Source organism: Chenopodium quinoa, unplaced genomic scaffold (genome assembly GCF_001683475.1).
Source record: "Chenopodium quinoa cultivar QQ74 unplaced genomic scaffold, ASM168347v1, whole genome shotgun sequence".
In the NCBI taxonomy this organism is placed as follows: Eukaryota; Viridiplantae; Streptophyta; class Magnoliopsida; order Caryophyllales; family Amaranthaceae; genus Chenopodium; species Chenopodium quinoa.
In genome coordinates this window covers 2,142,464-2,167,816 of record NW_018742903.1, presented here as the reverse complement: position 1 = coordinate 2,167,816, position 25,353 = coordinate 2,142,464, and the positions used below count along the sequence as shown (strand labels likewise).

At 35.6% G+C, this 25,353-nt stretch overlaps 4 protein-coding genes across 4 annotated transcripts; all 4 read right to left on the bottom strand.

Annotated features, from left to right (window-relative positions):
* Positions 1-2,232: 2,232 nt before the first annotated feature.
* On the bottom strand, positions 2,233-2,667 carry LOC110727278. Its single transcript, XM_021906845.1, has one exon. The coding sequence runs from the start codon at positions 2,665-2,667 to the stop codon at positions 2,233-2,235; it is 435 nt and encodes a 144-aa protein (XP_021762537.1).
* A 10,271-nt stretch (positions 2,668-12,938) lies between these two features.
* On the bottom strand, positions 12,939-14,469 carry LOC110727277 (probable serine/threonine-protein kinase PBL7). Its single transcript, XM_021906844.1, has 5 exons — positions 14,295-14,469; positions 13,789-14,058; positions 13,521-13,693; positions 13,349-13,428; positions 12,939-13,218 (listed from the first exon to the last, which is right to left on the bottom strand). Exons 1-5 carry the CDS (start codon positions 14,467-14,469, stop codon positions 12,939-12,941), a joined length of 978 nt encoding a protein of 325 aa, XP_021762536.1.
* Positions 14,470-14,564: 95 nt separating this feature from the next.
* LOC110727276 (uncharacterized mitochondrial protein AtMg00810-like) lies at positions 14,565-15,161 on the bottom strand. Its single transcript, XM_021906843.1, has one exon. It carries the CDS (start codon positions 15,159-15,161, stop codon positions 14,565-14,567), a length of 597 nt encoding a protein of 198 aa, XP_021762535.1.
* A 2,618-nt stretch (positions 15,162-17,779) lies between these two features.
* LOC110727275 lies at positions 17,780-20,723 on the bottom strand. Its single transcript, XM_021906842.1, has 3 exons — positions 20,603-20,723; positions 19,291-20,493; positions 17,780-18,162 (listed from the first exon to the last, which is right to left on the bottom strand). The coding sequence occupies exons 1-3, from the start codon at positions 20,721-20,723 to the stop codon at positions 17,780-17,782; spliced, it is 1,707 nt and encodes a 568-aa protein (XP_021762534.1).
* Positions 20,724-25,353: the final 4,630 nt, after the last annotated feature.

Here is a 25,353-nt window from a genome sequence, read left to right as displayed (position 1 = left end):
TTGGAACCATGAATGGATGTTCGGGGATGATTGTACAAACTTAACCTTAAAGAGGTCAAACCCACCCTAAATAGGCTGCTACTTGATCCTTATTGATATTCATGCGCGCTTTTCGATAAACATGCATACATCAAATTAATTCTAAATCTATTTAAACCTGCAAAAAGGGGCGTGATCAAGTAATAGCAACAAATCATTGATAATCAAGCAACATATAATTAACATCATAATCATCATCACAAGACATCGTTAGTAGCAAGATCCTAGGCATGATACTAAACAGATTAATAGCAACCCTAGCATGTTACTAATAACAAAATCAATACGTTATCCTAAACATGATTTCTATTCAAGAAAGTAATTAAATTACTTACTTTGATGCTTCGACCTTCTTGCTAAAAAATAATACACACGTTAGTAAACTTTAAGAAAGTAAAATCAATGAAGTAAATAATAAACTAAATTAATTAGGAATAGAAATATAGATTTAGGTCCAAACCCTTTGAAATATCAAGCTTTCACGTCGAGGTTGAAGACAACGTCGAGTATGGTTTGGAGTATTCAAATCACGCAAAGGAAGTATTGTGTATGATTGGGATGTATCTTGGATGTGTTTAGGCTAAAAACATGGGAATATGAATTCTCTCTCGAATTCTTCTTGTGGGTTATTGATTATTGTTGATGATGTTGGTTATTGATCCTTGTTTTTTTCGAATTGAGGAAAACGAATCTATTATTAAGGATAAAAGAGAGTCGAACGATCTGAAAAAGATCAGAAAATCTGACTAAGATGAACTCTCTATCGCGTCGCAACAGGCTTGTCATGGCGCGATGACCCTTGTTACGTCGCGACAGGGTTGACGCGGCGCGATGCTTCTAAAGATAGAAAATTTCAAAAGGAGTTTGGTTTCTAATGGTTTATTTTCACAAAATGTATCCGAACGTCTTCTGAAAAATTAAGGATTATCATAAGAATTCTATTCAATCTCAAACTCTTGATCTTTATCTTTTTAGGAAGGATAGATTAGAATCTTCTAGAAGATTCTAGAAGTTCCTAGCTGGTTTAGGATTAGAATATGATCATATGGGGCCTAAATAAAATATTTGGACTCCATATAATCATTGGGTTGTATTAAAGGTGGACCTAGGCTCGGTTTGGGTTCGGTTTAGTATCTTGGGCATATCTCATTTGTTTTAAGTCGAATTGGGCTTATATTATATAGTTGGAAAACTCTTTTCAAGCCCTATCCAACCAAACAATAATTGGATTGTGAAAATGGACCAAAATAATCAGGTTGGACGTTTTTATAATTTGGGCACGAAATAAATGTTTTTTAAGTACACAAAATGAATGTTTTCGGATTTAAGGACATGAAATGAATGTTTTTGGGTTTAAGGACGCGAAATGAATGCTTCTAGGTTTAAAGGCATTTCGGTTAAGGTTATAAAGATGGTCAAGGCTTAAGGAAACTTCTCGCGATTCTTCAACTCTTTGCCAAGCTCGTCAATCAAAACACAAAAGGCACTCATCACTGGGTTTGGTGTTTTGGGAAACACAATCATGTGTCTACAAGTGCCAAATATATGAGAGTGCTTCATTAGTGTAGGAATCTTTGTCTTAGTTTGATCACCATGGTAATCAAATGGCTATGATGAACAAGTGTTAGGCTTTGTTAGATCAGGTCAAGCGCAAGGCTGTAGTTAAGGAATCGCTTCGTTTGTAAACAATACATTTATGAGTTTCATTTGTCAAAAGCTTCCAATGATGGATGCTTTGTTGTAAAACTTTATATTGTTCCCAAATACTTGGGTTTTACTGTTTCATAAACTTTCGATTAAGCGCTCTTGGAACCATTTCTCCATCTAATTCTTACAACAAATAGGCATTCCCGGACATGAGTTCATGAACTCTGAACGGACCATCCCATTTAGAAGACCATTTACCAAATATGTAATCTTTATAGTCATGCTTAGGAAGTTTCATCTTCCACACCTAGTCTCCTTCTAAAAAGATTTTATGTTTCATCTTTTTATTATAAGACTTCGCTACTTGTTTTTTCTGAGCTTCGATCTTCGCCAGCGCTTGAAGTGTTTCACCTTCGATATCCATTAATTAAATAGACACAAATTGTTGATAATCTTCTTGGCTTATGTCCATTTAATTTGTTTGGCTATCCTGGCAGACATAGCACTTAACTCCGATGGTACAACTAGCTCATGCCCGTACACCAACTAGTAGAGGATAGTTCCAATTGCATCTATCTTTGATGTTCTATATGCCCAAGTAGCATAGTGTAGAAGAACGTGCCAATTCTTAGGATTTCCATCCACCATTTTAGCAATCATTTTAGAGATTACCTTGTTAGTGGCTTCAGCCTGTCCATTGGCTTGAGCAAAATAATGGGTAGAATGGATCTTTTGAATCTCAAATTCCTTGAGATAGGAATTGAACTCATGTCCTGTAAACATGGTAGCTTGATCCATTGTTATGGATTTAGGAATACCATATCTTGTAAAGATCTTGTCTTCTAAGAATAGAATTACTACCCTCGCATTTAAACTCTTAAGAGCCTGAACTTCAATACACTTTGTGAAGTAATTTGAAGCTATCAGGATATACTCATGGTGAGCTGATGAAGGAGGTTTGATAGGCTCAATTGCATCCATTTCCTAGCCTCTAAAAGGCCAAGGCTTGATTATAGGGTGCAATTATATTGTTGGTGCCTTGCTTATTTGCCTAAAGCAATGGCATTGCTTGCAACCTTTTGCATACTAAAAACAATCTTGTTTAATAGAAGGCCAATAAAAACTCATATAATGATTTAACCACCTCATCTTAACCCCAGTCTGATGTGACCCACATATACCGTGATGTACTTTAGCAAAAATGGCTAACACTTTCTTTGTGCTGACACACCTTAGTAAAAGGGCTTGAGGATCTGTTCTATACAACTTACTTCCCATGAGAAAGTATTTCGTAGCTGCGAATCTAACTTTGGCTGGCACTTTTCCTCTTGAAGGGTTATTCTAATATTCTTTGATTTCCTTTCTCCAATCTACATCTTATGCAAGGATACTACACTTGTGCACCTCTAACTTTACCTTTTCATCCAAAGGCTTGAGCTTGTATGTGCATATATAAATAATTGATTCATTAAAACCCTCACATTCAAGTAATGATGCTTGTTGTGCCAAAAATTCAGCCTCTTTATTTTCATCTCTTAGAATATGGTTAATTTAAATAAATTCAAAAGTGTTGATTAACTCTTGAACAATAGATGTAAAGGTCATTGTTAGGGGTGAAATTCCCTTATACTCTTTGTTTACTTGGCCTATCACCCATTGAGAATCTCCTAGCACCTTAACTCTTGTGACACCCATATCCTTGAGAGTCCTCAATCCAATTGCCAAAGATTCGAACTCTGCCCTATTATTTGTGCATTGAGTTGAGAAAGTGATCGTCATCTTTGTCACTACACCAGAAGGTGAATAAATCACTATTCAGCCCTAATTGACTCCCTCCTGCTAGATTCATCAAAGAACATAGTCCATGGTTTCTCTTCTTGGATCATCACATTCTCCATAGGTGGATGATTAGCCAAGAAATCTACCAACGCTTGCCCTTTGACAGGATTTTGAGGTACATAGGTCAGCTCAAACTGTGACAGATGCATACTCCATATGCATAACATTCCTTTAATGAAAGGATGATTCAACATGTATTTGAGTACATCTATTGGTGAAATAATCTCCACTAGAAAAGCCATGAAATAATGATTAAGATTGATGGAAGCATCATACAGACTTAAACACCATTTCTCTGCATTGGTATATCTTGTTTCAGTATTATGTAAGATCCTACTCAGGTAGAAAATTGCCTGCTTATGACCTTGCTTATTTTCCCGGGTTAGCATACTTGCAATAACATCTTTTGTTGTTGAATGATATAACCTTAATGGCTTTCTATTCTGCTTAGGTGGAATTAATACTGCTGGAGTGGCCAGCTTCTTCTTTAATTTGTTCGAAGGCTTCTTGGTGTTTTGGCTCCTATTTAAACTCTTCTCCTTGTTTAAGCTCAAGGAGAGGGGAAAACACTTTTGGTTTTCCAGCCAAGTTAGTGATAAATCTTCGAACATAGTTAATTTGTCCCAGGAACTTCTATAATTCTTTTTTGTTGGTTGGAGGTAATGCCTCAAGAACAACCTTGGCTTTGTTCTGATCGACCTCTATAGAATTTCTATGAACTAGGAACCCTAGAAAGCTGTTGGCTTTAACCCCAAAGGCACATTTAAGGGTTCATCTTTAGATTGATCTTCCTCGTCCTTTCAAAAGCAAGAATGAGATGTTCCAAATGCTTTGATAAGTCATGGGATTTCACCAAAACATATGTCATCAATGTAAACCTCCATAAATCACCTATCATTTCATCAAATATGAGATTCATAGCTCTTTGATATGTTGCCCCTGCATTCTTAAGTCCAAATATCATTGCAACATATTCATAGAGTCCCAAAGAACCTAGACATCTAAATGCAGTCTTTGACCGATCATCTTCAGTGATTCTTAAAGACCATGTTTTTAATGAGTTTTAAGCCCTCAATTAATGCTAGAATTTAATTATAAACACTACTTTTTAATTATTATGTTAGGGTTTGATCACCCATAAAAGGAAAAAAAGGTTCTTGATGATTTAAATATGATTTCTTAATCTATTAGTGATGTTTCCTATTAATTAAGTATTCTGGAATTTTATTTAAGGCATGAAAACTAAGTCCTTTTGAAAGGATTTAAAGTACCCACTTAAAGAAAAGGTTTTAAGGCTTTTAAACCATTATATTGGGTTAATCAGTGAGGTTTAAGGTATATTATAGTTGCTGGAATTTGTGAGAATAATGGATTAATTATAGTTATGTATTTTTATTTGTAGGAAGCTTCGAGCTAGGTGTTTTCTAGTGACTGTGATCGAGTTTAGGCACTATTCAAGGTACGTATGTGCGTAGTATTATTTACGTATGCGTAGTATCATGCTAGGAATGTAAAATATGTTTCAAGTAGTGATGGATTAGTAGCATGTTTGATTGATTATATGCTTGGATTTGATGTTGGTCGATCATGAATTATTATACAAGCATGTGAACATGTTATTTGAGGCATGATACAAGTTGAATATGTATGAATCATGGAAGTATGTTTTATTTTCAAGTGTCAAGGAAGCATGAATTTAATAAGCCTTGCTTATGTATGCTTAAAAAAAAGCTAAATTTATTGAGTATGATTCATGAATTTATTTCTCACCCATTTATTATTGGAGTTGAGTCAAGAAGTTAGTTTAATTGTTTACTCATTCATGTAAGTTGAGATTGAGTCAACAAAGAAGTTTATTAGTGCATCTTATGCACCAAGGTAATAATAGTGTAATTTTGTGCACAAAACTAGGCAAGGAACCTTAATCAAAATAAATAGTATGTGCTTACTAACTAATTCAAGAATGAAATGGAAGTATGTGTTGATTGTTATTTTGTTGGTTCTTGATTGATTGGCTGGAGTCATCACAAGTTAAATTGGTAAATCACGTAAAGTGTAAGAGGATACTCACCAAAACTCTTGGAACGTATACACCTTGAGTATGAACACATGGGGGGGGGGGGGAGTTATGTGACTTTATATTTGACCATAGCTTCTATAGGGGTACAAGATGCTGTACTTTCTTTTATTATTAATGCACTGGAATTCTGTCACAAGGTGACATTGTAGGTGCCAATTGGGGTAGCTCCCTAATTGGAGGCTCAATATTTAAATGGGATATTTTTAAGGAAGGAAACCCATTCGATACGTAATCCAAATCTATTTATTAATAATTAATATTGTTAGTTATGAGCCAAAGGTAAGTTGACTTGTGAGTTGTGTGGCGAACATGTTTTATTTATTATTGCTAGGATATTCATGTTAGTGTGGTGCATATGTTCTCAGCTTTTGTTGATTCGTATTTTTGTGTTTGTGTTTGGATTTCCTTTGGATTGGCCCTACTATGACCCATTTATATGATAAGTAGAGGGGTTAAAATAAAGAGAAGGTGACAAGTATTTGAAGCATGAAGAGCATGAAAGGGATGAGTGCAGAGAGTTACTTGTTATGCTTTTTAGTTTTATTTATCAAATTGTTGAATTATTATTTATGGACTAACATTGTTATGTTTTATTTTAAGTTGGTTTTTAAAGGGCTATATTCATATTGGATCCAATTTGTGGATGTTTTACTTAACTTATGTTTTGAGGTTGTGAACTCAAGTTTTATTTTGAAAAGTTGGTTTTTAGTTTAGACTTCCGCTGTGTGACTTTGAAAATAGCCTTAGCCGTTATCACGGTGGCGGTAATATTTTGGTTATTTCCTAAAATGAGTTTTATTTAGAGTAAAAAGTGTATTTTAAAAGGAGGAATTTCTAGGGTATTACATAACATTGATACAAACTCATGTCTTGATGACGCATCTATCAACATATCTGCTACAGCCATAGGGTATTGATCCTTTGTTAATGTCTCTATAATCTATGCATATTCTGATATTGCCATTCTTTTTAATTACAGGAACAATGTTGGCTATCCACTCTGCATATTTGGTGGGTTGTATAAATCATGCTTCCAAGAGTTTGGCAATCTCTCCTTTATTTTTGGAATCAATTCTGGCGATAAATGTCTTGAATTTTGGACTATAGGATTATAACCTGGTTTGATGGGAAGCTTATGCTAGATAATAGAAGGATCTATACCAGGCATTTCATGATGCTCCTATGCGAAACAATCCTTGTATTTACTTAGTATGTCAACCATTAATGACTTATCCTTGTTAGGTAGTTCCTTACTTACGTAAGTAAACCTAGGACAATGGACTTCTTCTAGAGGATCATGGACATCCTGCTTGATATCTTCACTCTTAGCCCAGACCTTTTCCTCCTCTTCTCCACCATAGAACTCTTTTTTAGAGCTTAGCGATAATTGGGTAGGGCCATCAGAGTTTGGGTAATCAGATAAACAATCAAGACTATCCATGTTTTTGATAACCTCTGTATCATGTTGAGAATAATAACTTGCATATAAGTTTTGAAGAGCTAATAGAGTACCAGATCTGAACTTGAATTGCTTTTGTGTCTAGTCCCTTCAGGTGTGAAGTTGTAACTTTCCCTCTCTTATCCCCTTAGCTTCCCTCTCTTAAAATGTTGCATTTGTTCATTGTAATTTTCATGCACTGTTCAATATGCTTCTGCGTATTCTACTATAGATGCTGAGTTTCTTGTAGATTGTGAACCAGAAGAATTCCAGAGCCATAGTTTCGTCACATCTAGAGATATTTGAAGCATAAGTGTCTTATTCCTATTTTAACATTTCATTATGGTGGTAAAATTTTCTACTTTCAACTTTCTCCAGTGTAGTTTTGAGTTATTTTAAGGAATATTATGTCACTTTCATTAATTTCCTTGAATGATGATACAATTTGTTAAAATGTTTCGTTTTTTTTAATTCCTTTCTTTAATTTAAATAATTGAATGCATGTTTTTGTTAGTTACTGTGATTTGCTGGACATGCCATCAGTATTACATCTTGAGAACGACACTGTTACTCGCTGCTATATCAACTCTTAAGGATTTTTCTAACTAAGAGGCTGGTTTCTAACTTAGAATTGCAGGCAGCAAACTCTACCTTGTTGAAGAACTATGGTAAATTGCATTTCTTGTATATTAAATGGGTATTTATACTAAACTAATAAAGCATCGAGATTCGCGATGCTTTTTGATGACGCATAATTTTCTCGACTCACGTTTTCTCGACGCTTTTCTGAAGCGTTAAGAAGAATATTTTTGATGCTTTTTTGCGTCGAAAAACAGCTTTAAAAGCGTCCAAAAAGCACGGATTTTCTAGTAGTGTTTCTTTCTTTATTTTCTTATTTTTATTTCTTTTATTAGTTTAGTATAAATACCCATTTTATTAGTTTAACACTCTCTTAATTAGATATTTTAGCTATCTTTCTTAGTGTAGGGTTTAAGGAGGATTAGCCTCCATAGTTAGGGTTTTAGAGAGAGAAAGTGATGAAAATCAAAGAAAGATTGTAGATTTGAAGGTTTTTCTATGTGATAAGAAGATTTGGAGATTTTTACTTTTAATCAATGAGCATTTCTCACTCTCTCTCCTCTTATTTATTGTTTTTGTTTATTGCTTTGGTATTGCTTGTTAATTTGTTGATTAATCTTGTTATTAGCATGATTAGTGAGTAGTTCCCGTACTAAGGGGATGGTGGTGGTGTAGTTGGATCTTAAGCATGTTTTAGGGTTTGGAATTGATTTGTTTGTGATTAAAATGCTTTGTTTTCCATGTCTTACCAATTATTTCATAGAGGCCTATCAATTGTTGTAGTTGGGTGGATTGAATTAGATTATGGCGATAGCGTGATATAGGAATGTCCATTGAATGATTTGCTTGATTTGTACCTCGATTAGTGTGTCTTATGACGATAATGTAAATTGCGCTTGAGTTGAGAAATCAATTAGCCCCGATAGGTGGGTAGATTGTGCTTTAAATCATTGACATGAGTTGCTTAGTTCATATTTCAATTCAATTTCCATGCCTTGTTTATGTTTGAGTGAATTCTATGCCTAAACAATTTCCCTTTAGTGCTTTATTTCTTGTCTTAGCTTAGACTTTATTTCTTTTCTTAACTTTATAGGATTCAATCCAAGCCTTTGGCGAATTCTATTCCTATATGGGTTAATTGCATCAAAACTGATTTTCAAGGCGCTTCTAAAGCCCTTTGATTATTTTGATCTTACTCCAACACTTCTAAAGTTTTGTGAGTAATGAATTCTCTTAAGGCACTTCTAAAGTCCTTTGAGTATTCTTGATGAATCATTCTTATGAAGCCCTTAGTCTTTTGAGATTCAGTTTTCGTTTGTTGCTCGTCTCGATGGTCATCGAATTTATTTTCCTCCACTTATCGTTTTGGAAATGTGTTGCTTTTCCAGAAAGACACCACTTAGAGCAACAAGTACTATGTTCTTAATATGGTTGTGGAATTAATGCCCATAGTCTCACTTGAATACTTACAAAGAGACATTTATATCGTCTTTGGGTAAAGGTTCATTGCAAAACAAACTATTAGCTCCAACTTGGGCTATCTTAGCCTTTTATTGAGCCACTTAGCTCCCGCTGAGCCAATTAGCTCCCACTAAGGCTAAGAGCCCTAGACATATACTTGAAAAGGCACTAGAAACTATTTCTATTAATAACTGAATATGGTGTCTTTTCTTAGTTTTGACAATTTTGTTTCGTGTAATATTAGTTATTGGTGCATATCATTAAGAACTTTGTAGGAAGGGATGTGATCATCGTTCGAGTCATTTTCTAATGGCTTTGAGGTCTCCGTCAAGACATACTATATTCTTTGTGGAACTGATTATGAAATTCCAATTTCATAACCTTGAGATGATCACTCTTGGCTCAAGCAAACATCACTCGATCTAATCTAGACGTTTTGATATCTTGCCAAGTCGATGCTATACTTCACTAAACGTTTGTGCACATTTGATGAATATAGCCATATTCTTTTAAATTCTTGTGAAATCGTTGAAGTAATGGAATCCTCTTTAGCTTTTGGACTCAATTGTCTATACCAAGGACACTAGTTCCTTTCTTTGTCGATTTCAACAAGTATGAATTGCTTTTCTTAGAACGGTTCTGAATCGATCAACTTTCAAGAATGTATCTAATAAAGCCTTGAATACGTTCTTGTCGATGTGACATTGCTAAATATACTCCGAACACAAATCATGTCCATGACTTGAACCTTGTTATTTTATGTTACGGAATTGTTTGTTTATAATCAAGCATCCTTGACTCATGGCTTAAACGACTATGCCATTCAAATAAAGCCAACAACTATTGTTCTTTTACTTTGAATGTGACTCTTTCTGTGTGTAAACAGAATGTTTGCTAATTATGGAACACAATAACCATTATTTGTTCCTACCTTAGCTTTAAAAGGTCTTTAAACAAGGTTAATGACCTTACAACTAATGTAGAACTACTTTCTTTATTCCAAGCTCGTAAGTCAATAACATAGTTTAACTTCAATGGTTTTTGAGGTCATTCCAAAGGTGAATCACACAAGTAGTATCCAATACTTGTGAAGACAAGTTGCTAAGCTCTTTTCCTTTAATTCGTACTTGAATTACTACATCAATGAGTCCTACTCATTAATGTATAAAGCGAAAAGATATGTTGGTTGTCAATTATTGACAAATTGAGTTTTCAACTCAATACTTCATTTTATCAAAACTACATAGTATTTAGAATTCATGATATCCAACCGTCCTTTCGGACTTAGCCATGAAAGTCATATATGGGAAGTTGTATTTTAGAAATGCCTTTTCTTTCTTTGAGAACCATTCTCAAAATATTTCCTTTTATCAATCGTAGGAAACATTATAATTCGATTTAGAATTCTACAAATATAAGTGCAAAGTATAATTATTTATCAAGATAACATAATAAGCTTTGAAATACATGCAAACTAGCAATTTCAATCAACTTATTAACGCTTTATTCAATTTAAATTTGTCTCATACGCTTGAATAAAATGATTCCAAGATCCCAAAATCAATAAGTGATTAAGCATGCTTGGGCTTGTCTTAACACTTATTATTTCAAGGTAAGAAATCCAATTGCTAATAGTTCCAAACTAATCTTGGTTGATAAGTCGTCGCATCTAATGCCTTTTTGACGCTTATCCCGTTTGCTACAACATCTAAGGACTCCTTACTGATGTATATGTGATGCCATACTTTGGCATAGTGCATACTTTACATCCCTAAGAAAATGATGATGCCTTGCTTTGGCCTAGCAGCACCCTATTAGCAATTGGCGTTAAATACGCTAGTTACTAAAACACTAATTGCAACTAGCTAAAATATTGTAAGTTACAAATACTATATCATTAGCAACTAACTTAAATATGAACGTTGCTAATAATTGGTGGGTAAAAGTTAAAACTGATATTAGCAGCTGGCCTATCTAATGCCAATTGCAAATACCGTGGCATTCACAGCTGGCACAAAAATGCACGCTGCTAATAAATGTCAAGTAAAAAGTAGAAAGTTTATTAGTAGATGACTTATTTAATGCCCGCTAAAAATACCTGGTCAACAAAAAATTGACCAAAATAATTATAGCCGGCCTTAAAGCGCCAGCTGCTAAAAACTATTACTCTGTACCTTATTTTCTATTTTACTAGTTGTGGGTGCGTGCGCGTACCCTCAATTTTGTACACCTTAATTTGTAGTTGTGTTTTTGTGGATTGTTTCGGTAAGATTTTTCAAATTGTATAGCCGTTCGGTGTATGTGAATCAGATTAATTAAATTATTTCTACAAAACTATGAAAGATCGATTGCCCTAATCGTAGGTTACCTTAGGCATGCTAATCAATTCAACATATTTCAGGAAGGCATGGATCACAATCTACGTAATAATGTCTTTGGAAAATGATTCAGGTGCTAATACTAAAGGCCTTATTTTATCTTAATTTTTAAATGAAAGAGATTTTAACATATGCTAAGAGAGAGATGTATCTAGCTGATTTAGAAGCAAGAGTAACCATCGCAAGACCAAATTTCCAATATTTAACCTGAAATGAAATGATCAGACATATTTAGTAGTCTAGGCTAACAAAGAAATGTATGAGACAAGAACATGCAAATGGCCAGAGCCTAAATGACTAATGTATTTGCCCACTTATTACATTGACAATGAGCACTGCACTAAACAACAGCAACACCTTGTATCCATCAGAATTACAGTTCTTGCCTTACGTTGAGGTTAAGTCCCCTGTACTGTTCTTGAGCCACTCAAGATATGAGGCATTTCCTCTAATAATAGGCATAGCTATAACTTCAAAAACCCTGCTCAAATGATAAATGACAAACATAAGTTCCTCTATGGCCTAAATTAAGAATTTTGGATGATTACAGGTATATAGGCAAGGATCTCAGTTTTAAATCCTTAAAATAAAATAGTTTGCAAATAATATTCAGGGATCCCTTGATCTAATGTAAAATAACAAGAGCATACAATTCTACAGTTTATCTCTATAATAAGATCTATATATTAAAGTTCATCAAAAAAAAAAAAAAAAAAAAAAAAGAAAAAAAGAAAAAAAGCTATATATTAAAGCATGAGATCAAATTAAAGACTACAGAATTGGGGCATATATCTATAATAAATCAGAAACCCCCATGGACCGGGAAAAATGTTACTTTTTTACTAAAAAATGAGGAAACATTGTAGACGTAGAAGCTCACAAAGAAAATGCACATCTGAAAAAGAAATTGGTTGAAAGTTTTCAATCTAAGCTTCAAATGTCATAATCTATGAACAGGATAATAATCACAAAGTTATTAGGAATCTACATGATTGCACCTAAGACTGTCAAGTTTTTCAAGGTCCAACCTCCCTTTAGTTTTTCCTTGTTACTTTGAACAGACCCTATTTAGTGTAAGTCTTGCACATCCAAAACCTGCAAGTGCCATCAAATCCCTTCCCCTCACAAACCACTCCCCTAGAAAAATGAGAACAATCCAACTCATTTAAGAATTTTAAACAGTTGTTCAAGCTGGAAAACGTGTCGATTGGTAGTATGGCAAGGGCATTAACAGAGAAAGTAAATAACAGTCTCATATGTATTCTCAAACACAGGAATTTCCCATCAAACTCAATACTCAACAATGAGCAGTTTGATACTAAATAGCTGAGGGTCTTGAATTGTAACTTCAATCCAACACCGATCATCTTGCATGGTATTAAAAGGGTACATTAAGCATATAGATTAATAAGAGTAATAATAAAAGCATAGTTTTGAAATAACAGTATTGGCAAGGTAATTCATCTTGTAAGTGATATTATCTATCCGCTACCTTTTTGTTCTGTAGTTCAGCAATTGGAACTATCATTTGTCCTGGACATGGAAATCTCACATTAAGTGCTCTTTCTTGTCTATCACATAACAGTATTGGCAAGGTAATGTCACATACCCATTGAACCAGGTTCTCTTCTCCGGATGGCCTTGATGATTCTATTGGTTTTCGGCCTGTTATAAACTCTAAAAGGACAACTCCAAAGGCATAAACATCAGTTTTATCGGTTACCTTCCCGTGTTGGAAGTACTCAGGAGCCAAATATCTGTAAAAAATCAGAATTCGCTGAGTAAAGAACAAAGTACAATTGCTGCACAGAAAGCAGATGAAAAACCAATATATTTTTTTTTCAAAACTGACAAACAATAATAGTTGAATTATTTGTAAATTCATACTTAAATGTTCCTTTCACAGTTTTGCAAAGGAAAGGGACTGATGGTGCTGCAGTCCATGTTGCTAATCCGAAATCACATAGCTACAAAATTCATAAATTCAGTTTAGACATCTTATCATATATTACAATCAATCAAAACATAACATTAAATCCAGAAAGAAACCAGGATTCACCTTTGGCCTTTTCTTGGAAGATAGAAAAATATTGGAGGGATTTATATCTCTATGAACAATACATTTTTCAGTTCCATTATGTAGATATGCAATAGCTTCTGCAATTCCTACAGCAACCTTATACCTTGCAGACCATGAAAGCGACGCGAAACCCTTCCCACTCTTCTTCTTACCTGCAAATAACATCTCATATTTAAATTTCCATCCAAAATTTACACAACACCAATGAAAAATCTCATAAAACAACAAAGAATCACGCTAGCTATACCGTGCAAATGTCGCTCTAGGCTTCCACTGGACACATATTTGTAAACCAAGAACAGGCCTTCCTCTGGATCAATACAAAATCCCAAAAGAGGAACAACGTTTGGACGTTCAAGAGAACTTACAATCATCAACTCTCTACAAAAAGCCTTGGTATTCTCCTTATCTTCTTTATCTAACCTCTTTACTGCCACTGCTGTTCTCAAAAACCCAACTCTACCTCTAAATACATAACTCAATGCACCTCTGCCCATTACTCTACCTGATTTCACATCTGTTAGAGCAAAGGTGGACAGTGTATGTAGAAAGAAAGTAGGAAGATTTCTTATATTATTTTGATATGTACAAGAGTACTTTATATAGGGGTGAGGGATGCCTTCTACATTATTGTAATGCAATGAAGAGTCACAACTTTTGGCATTTCAACTACTCCTAATAACTCTAGTACATTCAAGTTTATTCACTGATTTCTTCACTAATTGCTGAACACTAAAAGTCTCATTTACTAACACTCCTCCTTGAGACTTTTCGCCATCATACCAAGCTTGAGTCTGAGAAACTCAAATCTGCTTTTTGGTAAAGCCTTGGTCAAAATGTCAGCGAGCTGGAACTCAGTAGGACAATGAATCAGCTTCACTTCTTTCTCTTGCTCAGCTTCTCTAAGTGCATAATACTTAATCCTCATGTGCTTAGTCTTGCTGAAACAAACTGGATTTTTTAAAATAGCAATTGCTGATTTGTTGTCTACTAGAACTTCAGTAGCTTCTTCCTGTTTGTGTCTTAAGTCAGTATTTTCCTGAGCCACACAGCTTGATTAACAGTTGCCGATGCTGCAATGTACTCGGCTTCAGCTGTGGATTGAGCTACTACTTCTTGCTTCTTCGAAATCCATGAAAACACTCCAGATCCAAGTGAAAAAACATATCCCAGAGTACTTTTCATGTCATCGTTTGAACCACCCCAGTCACTGTCTGAATATGCCAACAATTTGGAGTTTTCACTTGCATTAAACATAACACCAAAATCTGAAGTTCCTCTTATATACCTGAGCACTCTTCTGGCAGCACCCATATGAACATCACTTGGTTCACTCATGAACCTTGAAAGCAAACTTGCTGCGAACATCAGCCTTGCGGCTGTTAGGTAAAGTAGACTTCCAACTAAGCTCATGTACTGCCTAGTGTCAGCTTGCCTTTGACCATCATCTCTGGACAGCTTCTCATTCACTACAAGAGGTGTACTGACTGGCTTGCAGTTTTGCATATGGAATTTCTTAAGAACATCATTTGCATATTTCCTTTGAGAGATGAAGATTCCATCTTCAGCTTGATGAACTTCCATCCCTAGGAAATAATTCATTAAGCCTAAGTCTGTCATTTCGAACTTCCTTTTCATCTCCTCCTTGAACGAGAGGATCATCTTTGAATTGTTTCCCGTCACAAGAAGATCATCAACATAGAGTGAAACAATGAGCAAATCATTTTCTCCTTGATTCTAAACATAGAGAATGCTCATTTTTACTTTTGTTGAACCCTTGTGCAAGTAGATATGAGTCAATCTTGCTGTACCATGCTCGTGGCGCTTGTTTTAGCCCATATAGAGCCTTTTTCAGCTTGCACACTTTTTCTTCTTGCCCTTTAATAGCAAATCCGAGAGGTTGCTCAATGTAAATTTCCTCCTCGAGTTCACCATTGAGAAAGGCAAACTTGACATCAAGTTGATAAATCTTCCATGTCTCTTTGAGCTGCTAAAGCAATCAGAGTTTTAACTGTGCCAAGCCTAGCCACCGGAGCAAATGTATCTCCATAATCAATTCCTGCTTGTTGGGAGTATCCTTTGACGACCAACCTAGCCTTGAACTTGCTTATGGTCCCATAAGGATTCAATTTGATTTTGTAGACCCACTTGACGCCAATCACTTTGCGATCACTTGGTCTATCAACCAACTCCCAAGTCTGATTTTTCTTGATCATATTGATTTCATTTTCCATTGCTTGCTGCCACCTTTTGTCTTCAAAAGCCTGCTCATATGTTTGGGGCTCTTCAACACTTAACATCTTTCACATTCCTTCGGATCTAGGTGAAAGACTGGACATTCCTCGTACAAATCCGAGAGAGACTTCTTACCTCTAGGACCCGTGGCATTATCATCATCACTAGTTTCGCCAGTGCCATTTCCAGCTTATATAGGAGTGGAAGGCGCTTCTTCGATATTCTCATCTCTAGGTTCATCATGCACTTCGCTATCAACTTGAAAATATTTCTTCTCAACCTTCTCTTCTTCCCAATTCCAACTTGCATCTTCATCGAATTCAACATCTCGACTATCATGATCTTTTTATTGATAAGATTGAAAAGTCGATATCCTTTGGCTTGTGAATCATAGCCAAGGAAGATTCCTCTTTCGGCTTTTGCATCTAGTTTGCTTCTCTTTTGAGATGGAATATGAGCATAGCAAACTGATCCAAATACTCTTAAGTGTTTTGCTATTGGCTTTCTTCCACTCCATGCTTCAATTGGAGTTTTGCCTTGAACCGCTTTTGTGAGCAGCCTGTTTAGCAAATAAACAGATGTGCGAACTGGTTCTGCCCAGAATTTTTTTGGCAGATTTTTCTCACTTAACATACAGCGAGCCATCTCCATCACGGTTCTATTCTTTCGTTCAGAAACTCCATTTTGCTGAGGTGTATAACCTACTGTATGTTCAATTCCCTCATCTTCACAGAAAATATCAAATTCAAAGGAAGTATATTCCTTGCCTCGATCTGATCTGTTTTTTTTGTAGTTTACAACCACTAGCTTCTGCCAGTGCTTTAAGTTTTTTGAAAACACTGAAAATTTCACATTTTTCTCTCAAGAAATACACCTACGTCATGCGGTTGAAATCATCGATAAAAAGGATGAAATACTTGTTTTCACCAAGAGATAAAGTTCGATGAGGTCCACAAACATCAGTGTGAACAAGCTGCAATTTTTCTGATGCTCTCCACACATTCTCCTTCGGGAAAGGCAGCTTATGTTGCTTGCCAAATTGACAAGACAAAGATCATTAGATACACAAATTGCAGGAAAATCTCTCACTAGATATTTCTTGTGAAGTTCATTGAGAGCACGCATATTAAAGTGTCCATACCTCCTATGCCATAGCCATGTGTCGCTTGAGTTTTTCTGCATTCACATTCTCTACCGGATAATCCCACTTCAATAAAAAGCTTTTGTTTTCCATCGGGACTTTTACAATCTCTTTCTTATTCTAGTCAATGATGGTGAAATAGTTATTCTCAAATACAAGTGAATAACCATTGTTGACCATCTGAGCAACACTAAGCAAACTCTCATTCAAATCTGGAAAAAGGAGTACAACAACACCATATACGAACTGGAACTTTGATGGAAGAGTCAAGCTTGCAAAATAAGCTTGAATTGTTTGTCATGTGGGATGTGCACCCACTATCAATCAACCATCTTTCCTTGCTGGTACAAGCGCTCATCACTTGACGTGCATAAAACAAATAGTCTTACGAGCATTTGGGTTTGACGATTGTTGCTTCTGTTTGTGCCAACAATCCTTCTCCAAATGGCCTAGTTTTTTGCAATGGCTGCACTTCGGTTTCCCCTTATGATAGGGATCTTTTTCAAGATGATTTGTCTTATTGCATATACCGCATGGAGGGAATTTCCCTTTGGACTGTGGCGGCTCCTTGTCTTTTCTGTTAGATCGTGGGGCCCCTTTATTCTTCAGGTTATTGCCTTTGTTGAATGTAAATTTTTTATGAGACTTTGACAAAAAAGCAATCTCCGAGGGTGGGGATTTCCCTAGGTCATCCTTTGCAAATTTATGCTCATGGGCAAGCAACGAACCCATTAGCTCCGTCACACTGAGTTTTGTGACGTCCAAAGAATCAACAATTATTATGGACATTGTGTTGATCTTTTGCACTATTTTTGCATCTGAGATCTCTTAAATCTTCATTTGGTTTACAACTTCCATGAATCTAGAAGTGTAACCTTTTATATTCCTCATTCTCCTTCATCTTCATATTATCATATTGACTCCTCAAAGTATTGAGTCGAGTATTTCTGATTTTTTCATCGCCATGAAACTCCTCCTCAAGAAGACTCCAAGCTTCTTTTGTTGATGAGGCTCTCATGATCTTGGGGAAGATTGTGTCAGAAACACAATTGATGATATGAGATAAGGCTCTAGCATCCTTCATCTCATCATCACTTATCTTCTTTAATTGTGCTTCTGTGTACGACACTCCTTGTTTTCGTACAAAACCAATTTCCACTATCTCCCACAAAGCACTTGCTTTTAGAAAAAGCCTCATTTTTATACACCAATAATCATAATTCTCTCCTGTGAAAGTAGGAGGTGCTGGCAGAGAAGTTGTGGAAGAGGTTTACGTTGAAGCCATACTTCAACAGCTCAGTTTCTTCTTCCTATCTTCTGTTTTTTTTTTTTTTTTTTTTTTTTTTTTTTTTTTTTTTGTGGCCCTTAAGATCATAAGGCTCTTGATACAAGTTGTTAGAGCAAAGCTGGACAGTGTATGTAGAAAGAAAGTAAGAAGATTTCTTATATTATTTTGATATGTACAAGAGTACTTTATATAGGGGTGAGGGATGCCTTCTACATTATTGTGATGCAATGAAGAGTCACAACTTTTGGCATTTCAACTACTCCTACTAACTCTAGTACATTCAAGTTTATTCACTGATTTCTTCACTAATTGTTGAACACCAAAAGTCTCATTTACTAACAACATCAAATATACAACCAAATCAATCCCATAATATTAAGAATTAAATAAATAAAATAAAAAATCAGAAAAGATTCAAAAAAAAAAAAAGCAACCAATTTAATTAGTACAGTAGTACCTTACAAATCATGTATAGTTAAAAAAAAAAAATAATAAATAAAAAAAAATAAAAAACATGCAAGGAAAAAGAAAAATTACCTTATTAGCTAAATACAACTATATTAAACATACAAGGAAAAAGAAAAATTACCTTATTATGTGAATCGTTCGTTGAAACCAAACATTTGTTGTTGATTGAACACCAACTTTTAGCTATCTACATTTACCCTGGAGCATCGGGCTAAACAATACCAGCTAGCCTTAGAACTTCGTAAGAAACTTTTTTTTTTATAGCCTTTTTAGGGAAATTCTCTGGAGCTCGTGTTGAAAATACAGAAACATCAGCTGCTTTCTTTGCACATGATAAGGCAACATATAGCTGACTGGGAGAAACATGGGCGAGGAAGATGAATGGACACATGATCGAGAGTCTGCCCTTGAGACTTATTTATTGTCATTGCGAAACTTAACTTAAGAGGAAATTGTTTTCTATGAAATTGGAACTGATAATTAACAGAATTAGAAGGCCTCAAATTAATCCTGGGTATAAACACTTCTACTCCTTTATAATGGCCAACAGCAATAACACACCCGATAACATTCGGAAAAAAAGCCCTTGCATATAAGACAAGTGCCATTACACAAACCAGATGAAGGAAGCAAATTTCTTAGCAGTATAACTGGACAGTCTGGTTTAAGCACCAGCTCATGAGGGCTCATTCCTCCAGGGCATAGCTTATTTATGAACTCTGTTGGATATACATTACATGTATCGTTTAACATGATATCAAAGCTTTTGTAGATGATGCTCTCCCCTGGAAACTTCTCAATCATATATGCATTGATTACATCTACTTCATCATTCAATGGAGTCAGAATAGCCCCCTTTGTAAATACATCAGAGCCAAAGCTGCCTTGATTAATTTCAGGGAACGTTGTTTGTGTAAGATCATTTATCAAATCTGTGTCACTTTCAATGAAATGTGCGACTTGTCTAGGTAACTGAATGTAACCACTTTCAGCTGTCTGTAATTCACCATTACCTAAAGCAAGCAAGAATGCAGAACATGTTTGATCTTCCTGAGCTCTGATGTTTACTGTCAATTTAAATTTTATGAAGTCTTGCCAAAGATACGATGTAACAATGCTTGTTTCAACAGCTTCTTTCATTGTTTTCTGAGGAACAAAAGGCAATAACTGCCTGAAATCACCACCAAACACTACTATTTTCCCACCAAACATGGTCTTATTCTCACATACATCTTGCAACAATAAGTCCAAAGATTCAAGATTTTGTTTTTTTGCCATTGACGCTTCATCCCATATTATTAATGTTGCCTTTCTTGTAAGTGCTGCAAGGCTACTTTGTTTGGGAACATCACATGCTAAAGAACCTTCGTTGTCAATTGGGATTTTAAACCTTGAGTGAGCTGTTCGACCAGATGGAATATTTGCCGCAGCAAATCCCGATGCAGCTGTAGGTAAAACAATTTTGTTCATGAGCCGAACTTCTGCGTATAAGGTATTATACAAAAATGTTTTGCCTGGTCCTCCGGGGCCATCGATAAAGAAAGCACCTGATTTTCCTTCCAAAATATGCTGCATTATACATGTAAATGCAGCATTTAATCTTGGTCGACAATTAAGACACTCTTCAGGAATAGGAGCATCAAGAGCATCTATAATATCCTTTTTTCTTCTAAACTCATCATCAGTTTCACTATATAGATGGTCCAAGCCAAATGCAGACAGAGATTTTCCCATGGCTTCAAGATGTTGCTCAACTCCTCTAACAGTTAGCTGCTGCACTTTTTGTGAATTCTCTGGATATTTTTTAGCGAAGTCCTCGGCTAAAAAGAGGAAAATATTTTAGCCATAAGGCAGAAGGATCAGATGCTTGACAGAAGATTAAGACTGTTGCAAATAATCGTCGTAGAGCAGCAGGCAATTGAACTTCACATGCTTCAGCTAAAGCTGAATTTGCTACATCATCATCTTCTAGGAATCCTAGTTTCAGAGCTGCTTCATGAAAAGTTGCACGAACAAAGAAGGTGCTCAAATGATTAAGGACTTCTGACATTTAGTAGTAGAAGTCGAAGGAAAAATCGCTCCCCTTCTGCTATATAAACAAACGCCAAACGCCCTACAGAAAACCGAGTATTACTTCTCTCTATCCATTCTTTGCTGCTTTTGTCCCAACAATAATGTTCACTAAACTCACCATATAAATATCCTGTTCCACCTTGTACAGAAGCATTAATCGCAAGGAACTCAGTCAAAGGAGTTCGTGACCGCTTAGAATTAAAGACAATAGAATGCAATTGTTCATGCGGTCAAAGATGAACTGTCTGCATGTTAGGTAAATGTACCTGTAAAGGAAGAACAGGTGGATACATTTGAAATAAGTCAAATCCAAAGATTCTCCATGCAGCTTCACACGGTGATACCCACCTTCCTGATTGATATCGTTCGATCTCATCTACAGGACTGCCATCTGTAGAAACTATATTGTAAGACATCTTATCATGACCCTTATATACATATTTGTAGAGATACTTCACAGCTTTAATAGTTGAGCAAACTTCAATATTGAGATGGCAGTCAAATAAGATCGAGAGATAAGGATTATAAGGAATGACCCATCGATTATCTAGCTGAGTATTCCTTATCATCACTTTTTCTCCTGTTTCCTGTCTTCGATACACTGGATAGCCATCTTTATTGTTAGTTGTCTCAGCTGAAAATTGCTTTGGATACTTATTCTTACAGACTTCTTTATGCCCTTCTTTACGCATACATGAGCATTGAGGATTCAACTGACCAAAAGGAACGTCCATCATATGTGCAAACACAATTTTCCTAAAGGTTTCCATTGCTTGTATGAAGAATCTCAGCACACACAAACCTATCACAGTCAGAAGGACATTTCATTTTAAAATCTTCTTTCAAAATGATTAAAAAATGAGCATGTGCTAGCCCTCTTTTCTGGAACTCAACCACATATCATCGCAGCTACCTCCCCCAATAGTTTTTTCTCTATGATTTCCTTTTTCAACAAAAGTAATCTTGATCTAAATATTCTTACTACTAAATCAGGCCGATCTTGAGCTATTTCTCCAGGAGCTAGCTCAGCTTTAATCTCTGGCCAGTTTGCATTACATGTAATAGTAACAAAAAAATCAGGTTTCCCATATTTCTGCACCAAAGCCATTGCATTTAGATAACGTGTCTTCATATCTCTAGGCCCTCCAATAAATGTTGGAGGTAGAATAACTCTTTGACCAATATTGCAGCCCATCTTCTCTCTAGAATCAAGTGAATCAAGAATTCCCTGATAAAGATCAGCTCTAATGGTCTCTTGATTATTACGGAAGTAATCTAATCTTGTATATTCAAACTTCACATACATATCAACTATGTATTGTTGGAAACATCTTCCAGCGCGCAATAGCATATTATTAGGACAAATCTGTAACTTGTGGGCATAATATTTTCTTGGAGAAATATGTTTGTCTGCTTTACTGTGTTTTCTACTTGCCCCTGCATATTAAAAACCTGAATCAGTAATTTGATTATCAAATTTGTCATTATAAACAACTGAAAACAAGAAACCATTTAGTAAAATAATCCTAGATAATTAACTACGTACGAGATTCTTCTTGTTCCAATAAGTCTTCAGTAGTATGTACAGCGCAAGACATTACAGGATCTTGTTCCACAGCAACTTGCCTCCTACCACCAGAAGAACGTTTCTTTAGTCCTTAAGTCCAGCCACACTCTCCACGAGGAAACAATAGAGGATATTGTAGCGGATCATAGCAGCCATAATTATGGTAGATTTGATGTGATTCAGTAGATTTACCAGAGACCAAAATGTGAGGACTTAAGCTCTTTAGATGCTCCACTGTCTGGCCAAATCACAGCAACATCATCTACAGAAGGAGCATTGTAAACTCGCTGATCTAATACAGTATTCTGATTAAGAAGTATCCGTGTGTTCTCAGTCACCTCTCTTTCCTTCAAAGAACGAAAATATCTGGCGTATGGATTTTGAAGAGACACATTCATAAGAATATTAACTATAATCTTCCCTGAGCTCTGGAAAACATCCAAGCCTATTTTGAGCCTCATGCTGTCCATCATAAAAATATAATTGCAAATATTTCGGACAATTATTATCAGGGAGCAAATCCGGCACAAAATGATACATCTGCCCATGTAACTTGAAGACATATATACCCTTACATGTGTTTGCATCAAAATTGCCATCCAAAGAACTAAAAGCAAATAGGTTGTTATATAACCTAGCATACTTTCGAAAATGTATAGCATCTTCTTCTTGGGAAGTAAATAAACGTGCAAGTTAACAGCAATTTCAATTTCACCATCACCACAACAGAAATGCAAGGATTCAGATGCAAATTTTTTTGCATGACACTTCGTACAGTAATGAGGACGAGATAACTTAAAAAGGCCCTTTAGGCAGACAATGACCGACAGACTTCAATTAATCATCAAAGTAGTATTCACTCTCTCTCCATTGATTTGGCTACTTAGGGTTTCAGCGAGAGAGAAGGCGGAGTAAACGAGGTGGCTGCTGCTCAAAAATGACAATGCCCCTTTACAATCCTTTGTTGCTTCAAAGAATCATCTTTCTCATACCTCGAAATCGAAGCTCTTACAATGGAAACTATGGAGTTCTTAATTATTTACCTGGAGTTTGATATAAGAAGTGTCGTCGTTTACGATGAGGTGTTGCTCCTCAAAATCCTAAGGTATTCGACATTTTTTTTTTATTTCTCTTATTTTTAATGTTTTTGTTCTGTAATTCTGGTGTTGTATATTTAAAATTGTTAACTTTTTGCATTTCACGTATGTAATTTTGCAATTGATCTTGTGAGTGCAGTTCCACAAAAGAGCTACTATTGATCTTGGAACATAACCAATAGTTGCTATTTGATTAAATGAAAATAATTTGATTTGCATGTCATATTTCTAAGCATGACATTTTTGAATTGACCACGAGCTAAATGAACATAACCAATAGCTCTTCTCTCCTAAATATTTTCTTGCTGGTTTTTTGGAACTAAATTTCTACTAGATAAAATCATGTAAATGAAGGAATTGTATCTTGTAGCTACTATTGTTGTTAGTTTGGGGATATTGTTGCTACTTTACTACTTACAAAGAGGATAATAGATAGTTGCTGCTATTTATTTCAAGGTCGTAATATTTCAACCGTGAAAATATAAAAAGTTTCCTTATAATTTGCTGTGATCGATTCTTGTTGCTGACCAAGTATAATTTGACTTACCTCTTCACGGGCTCATGGCAGAGTAGGTTCCTCCTTACTAGTGTTCTTTACACATATTATTGACACATACTTATGATCTATATATGTTATTTAAGAGCTGAGCCATTAAGTTTTTTGAGCATCTATTTTTAGTATTAAAACTATGCTAAGATAATCATCAAATGCTGGGCCCATTAATCATGTGTGACCTTTAAACTAACATAGGTTGTAATAGTGACCATGGTCGAAGGCAGCCAACAAGGAGACATCTTGGGGGGAACTTTAAGGAGTACAACTATCGCACGAGGGGGGGGGGGAAGAAGGATTAGAGAGGTAAGTCAAACTATACTTGAACATTAATCTTTGCACAAACTTGAAAGATTTGTAAGCATAATGATCTTGAATTATTACTTTGAATTATATAAATTGAAATCTGTACTGGAATACATGTAACCACAGCATCATAGCTCTGTATAAAACAATATGGTTGGGTTATTTTAGAATACAGTTAAATCTTTCTTAAGGTTAGATGTCTTTTTTTTTAACAATTGATTGCTTTTTTGAATATAAAATATAAAGGGACTATGCTATCTAGTTGCTGCTATGATGCTGCTTGCTGTTTGTTAACTTGCTCTAGCTTACATGTGTGTGCTCGGATGGCTGCTCTTGCCTGGTTGTTTCCTGCTGTTGCCTCCTGCTGCTGGTAGCTGTAGGCTGGCTGCTGTTGGCTGGGTGTTGCGGTGCTAGCTGGCTCAATGCAGCTGCCTAGCTAGCAGCTGCTACTGCTTGGCAACTGGTGGCCTGCTAGCTGGCTGGCTGCTGCTGCCTGGCAACTGGTGGCTGGCTGGCTGGGGCTGGCTAATATTTGTTGTGAATATTAACCCTATATCAATGTGTTATTGCTGCCTTAAAGTGTTACTGTAAACCTCCCTTCCTCCCTTTTTGTTTTTCTAGTGATGTCTTATGTAGTTTTTTGATGAAGCTTATTAATTTCTTTTCAAAATTGCAGCAACCAGCTGTTTTCAGGATCTTTGGTTAAAGACAAACCACAATCTACCAATTCAGCAAAGGGAGAAAGAACCTCTAGCACGAATAAAAACAACACTGATCCAATACTGTCATTCCCAGAAGCCTTGTATTTTCTTAAAAAAGTTAGTAATTAATGTATAATGCAAAATTAACAAAAAATTTGTTAATATAGTACCTTCTATGATATATTTCATACGTCAATTTGGCTAAAATAAATTGCATTTTTTTTTTATTTTAAAAATTGACTATTCGCAACTGGCCAAATTATATGCCAGCTGCAAATACATACTATTAGCAGCAAACCTAATACTCGGCCAGTTGCGAATAACACCTTTTTAAGTTTAAATAAATACTATTCGCAATTGGCCTAACTATATGCCAGTTGCAA

Bases quoted from the DNA above. Each gene is read 5' to 3' on its own strand.
- LOC110727276 (XM_021906843.1), bottom strand. From the start codon at position 15,161: ATGACAGACTTAGGCTTAATGAATTATTTCCTAGGGATGGAAGTTCAT.
- LOC110727275 (XM_021906842.1), bottom strand. From the start codon at position 20,723: ATGTCAGAAGTCCTTAATCATTTGAGCACCTTCTTTGTTCGTGCAACT. The intron at 20,494-20,602 runs GTGAAGTTCAAT...TCCTCTTTTTAG, and splicing joins TTCAGCTTTAGCTGAAGCAT to CCGAGGACTTCGCTAAAAAA. The intron at 18,163-19,290 runs GTTTGTGTAATG...CTTCTCTGCCAG, and splicing joins AAATTTGCTTCCTTCATCTG to CACCTCCTACTTTCACAGGA.
- LOC110727278 (XM_021906845.1), bottom strand. From the start codon at position 2,667: ATGGATGCAATTGAGCCTATCAAACCTCCTTCATCAGCTCACCATGAG.
- LOC110727277 (XM_021906844.1), bottom strand. From the start codon at position 14,469: ATGAGGATTAAGTATTATGCACTTAGAGAAGCTGAGCAAGAGAAAGAA. The intron at 13,694-13,788 runs GTATAGCTAGCG...TGTTATTTGCAG, and splicing joins CCTAGAGCGACATTTGCACG to GTAAGAAGAAGAGTGGGAAG. The intron at 13,219-13,348 runs GTATGAATTTAC...GATTTTTTACAG, and splicing joins ACTGTGAAAGGAACATTTAA to ATATTTGGCTCCTGAGTACT.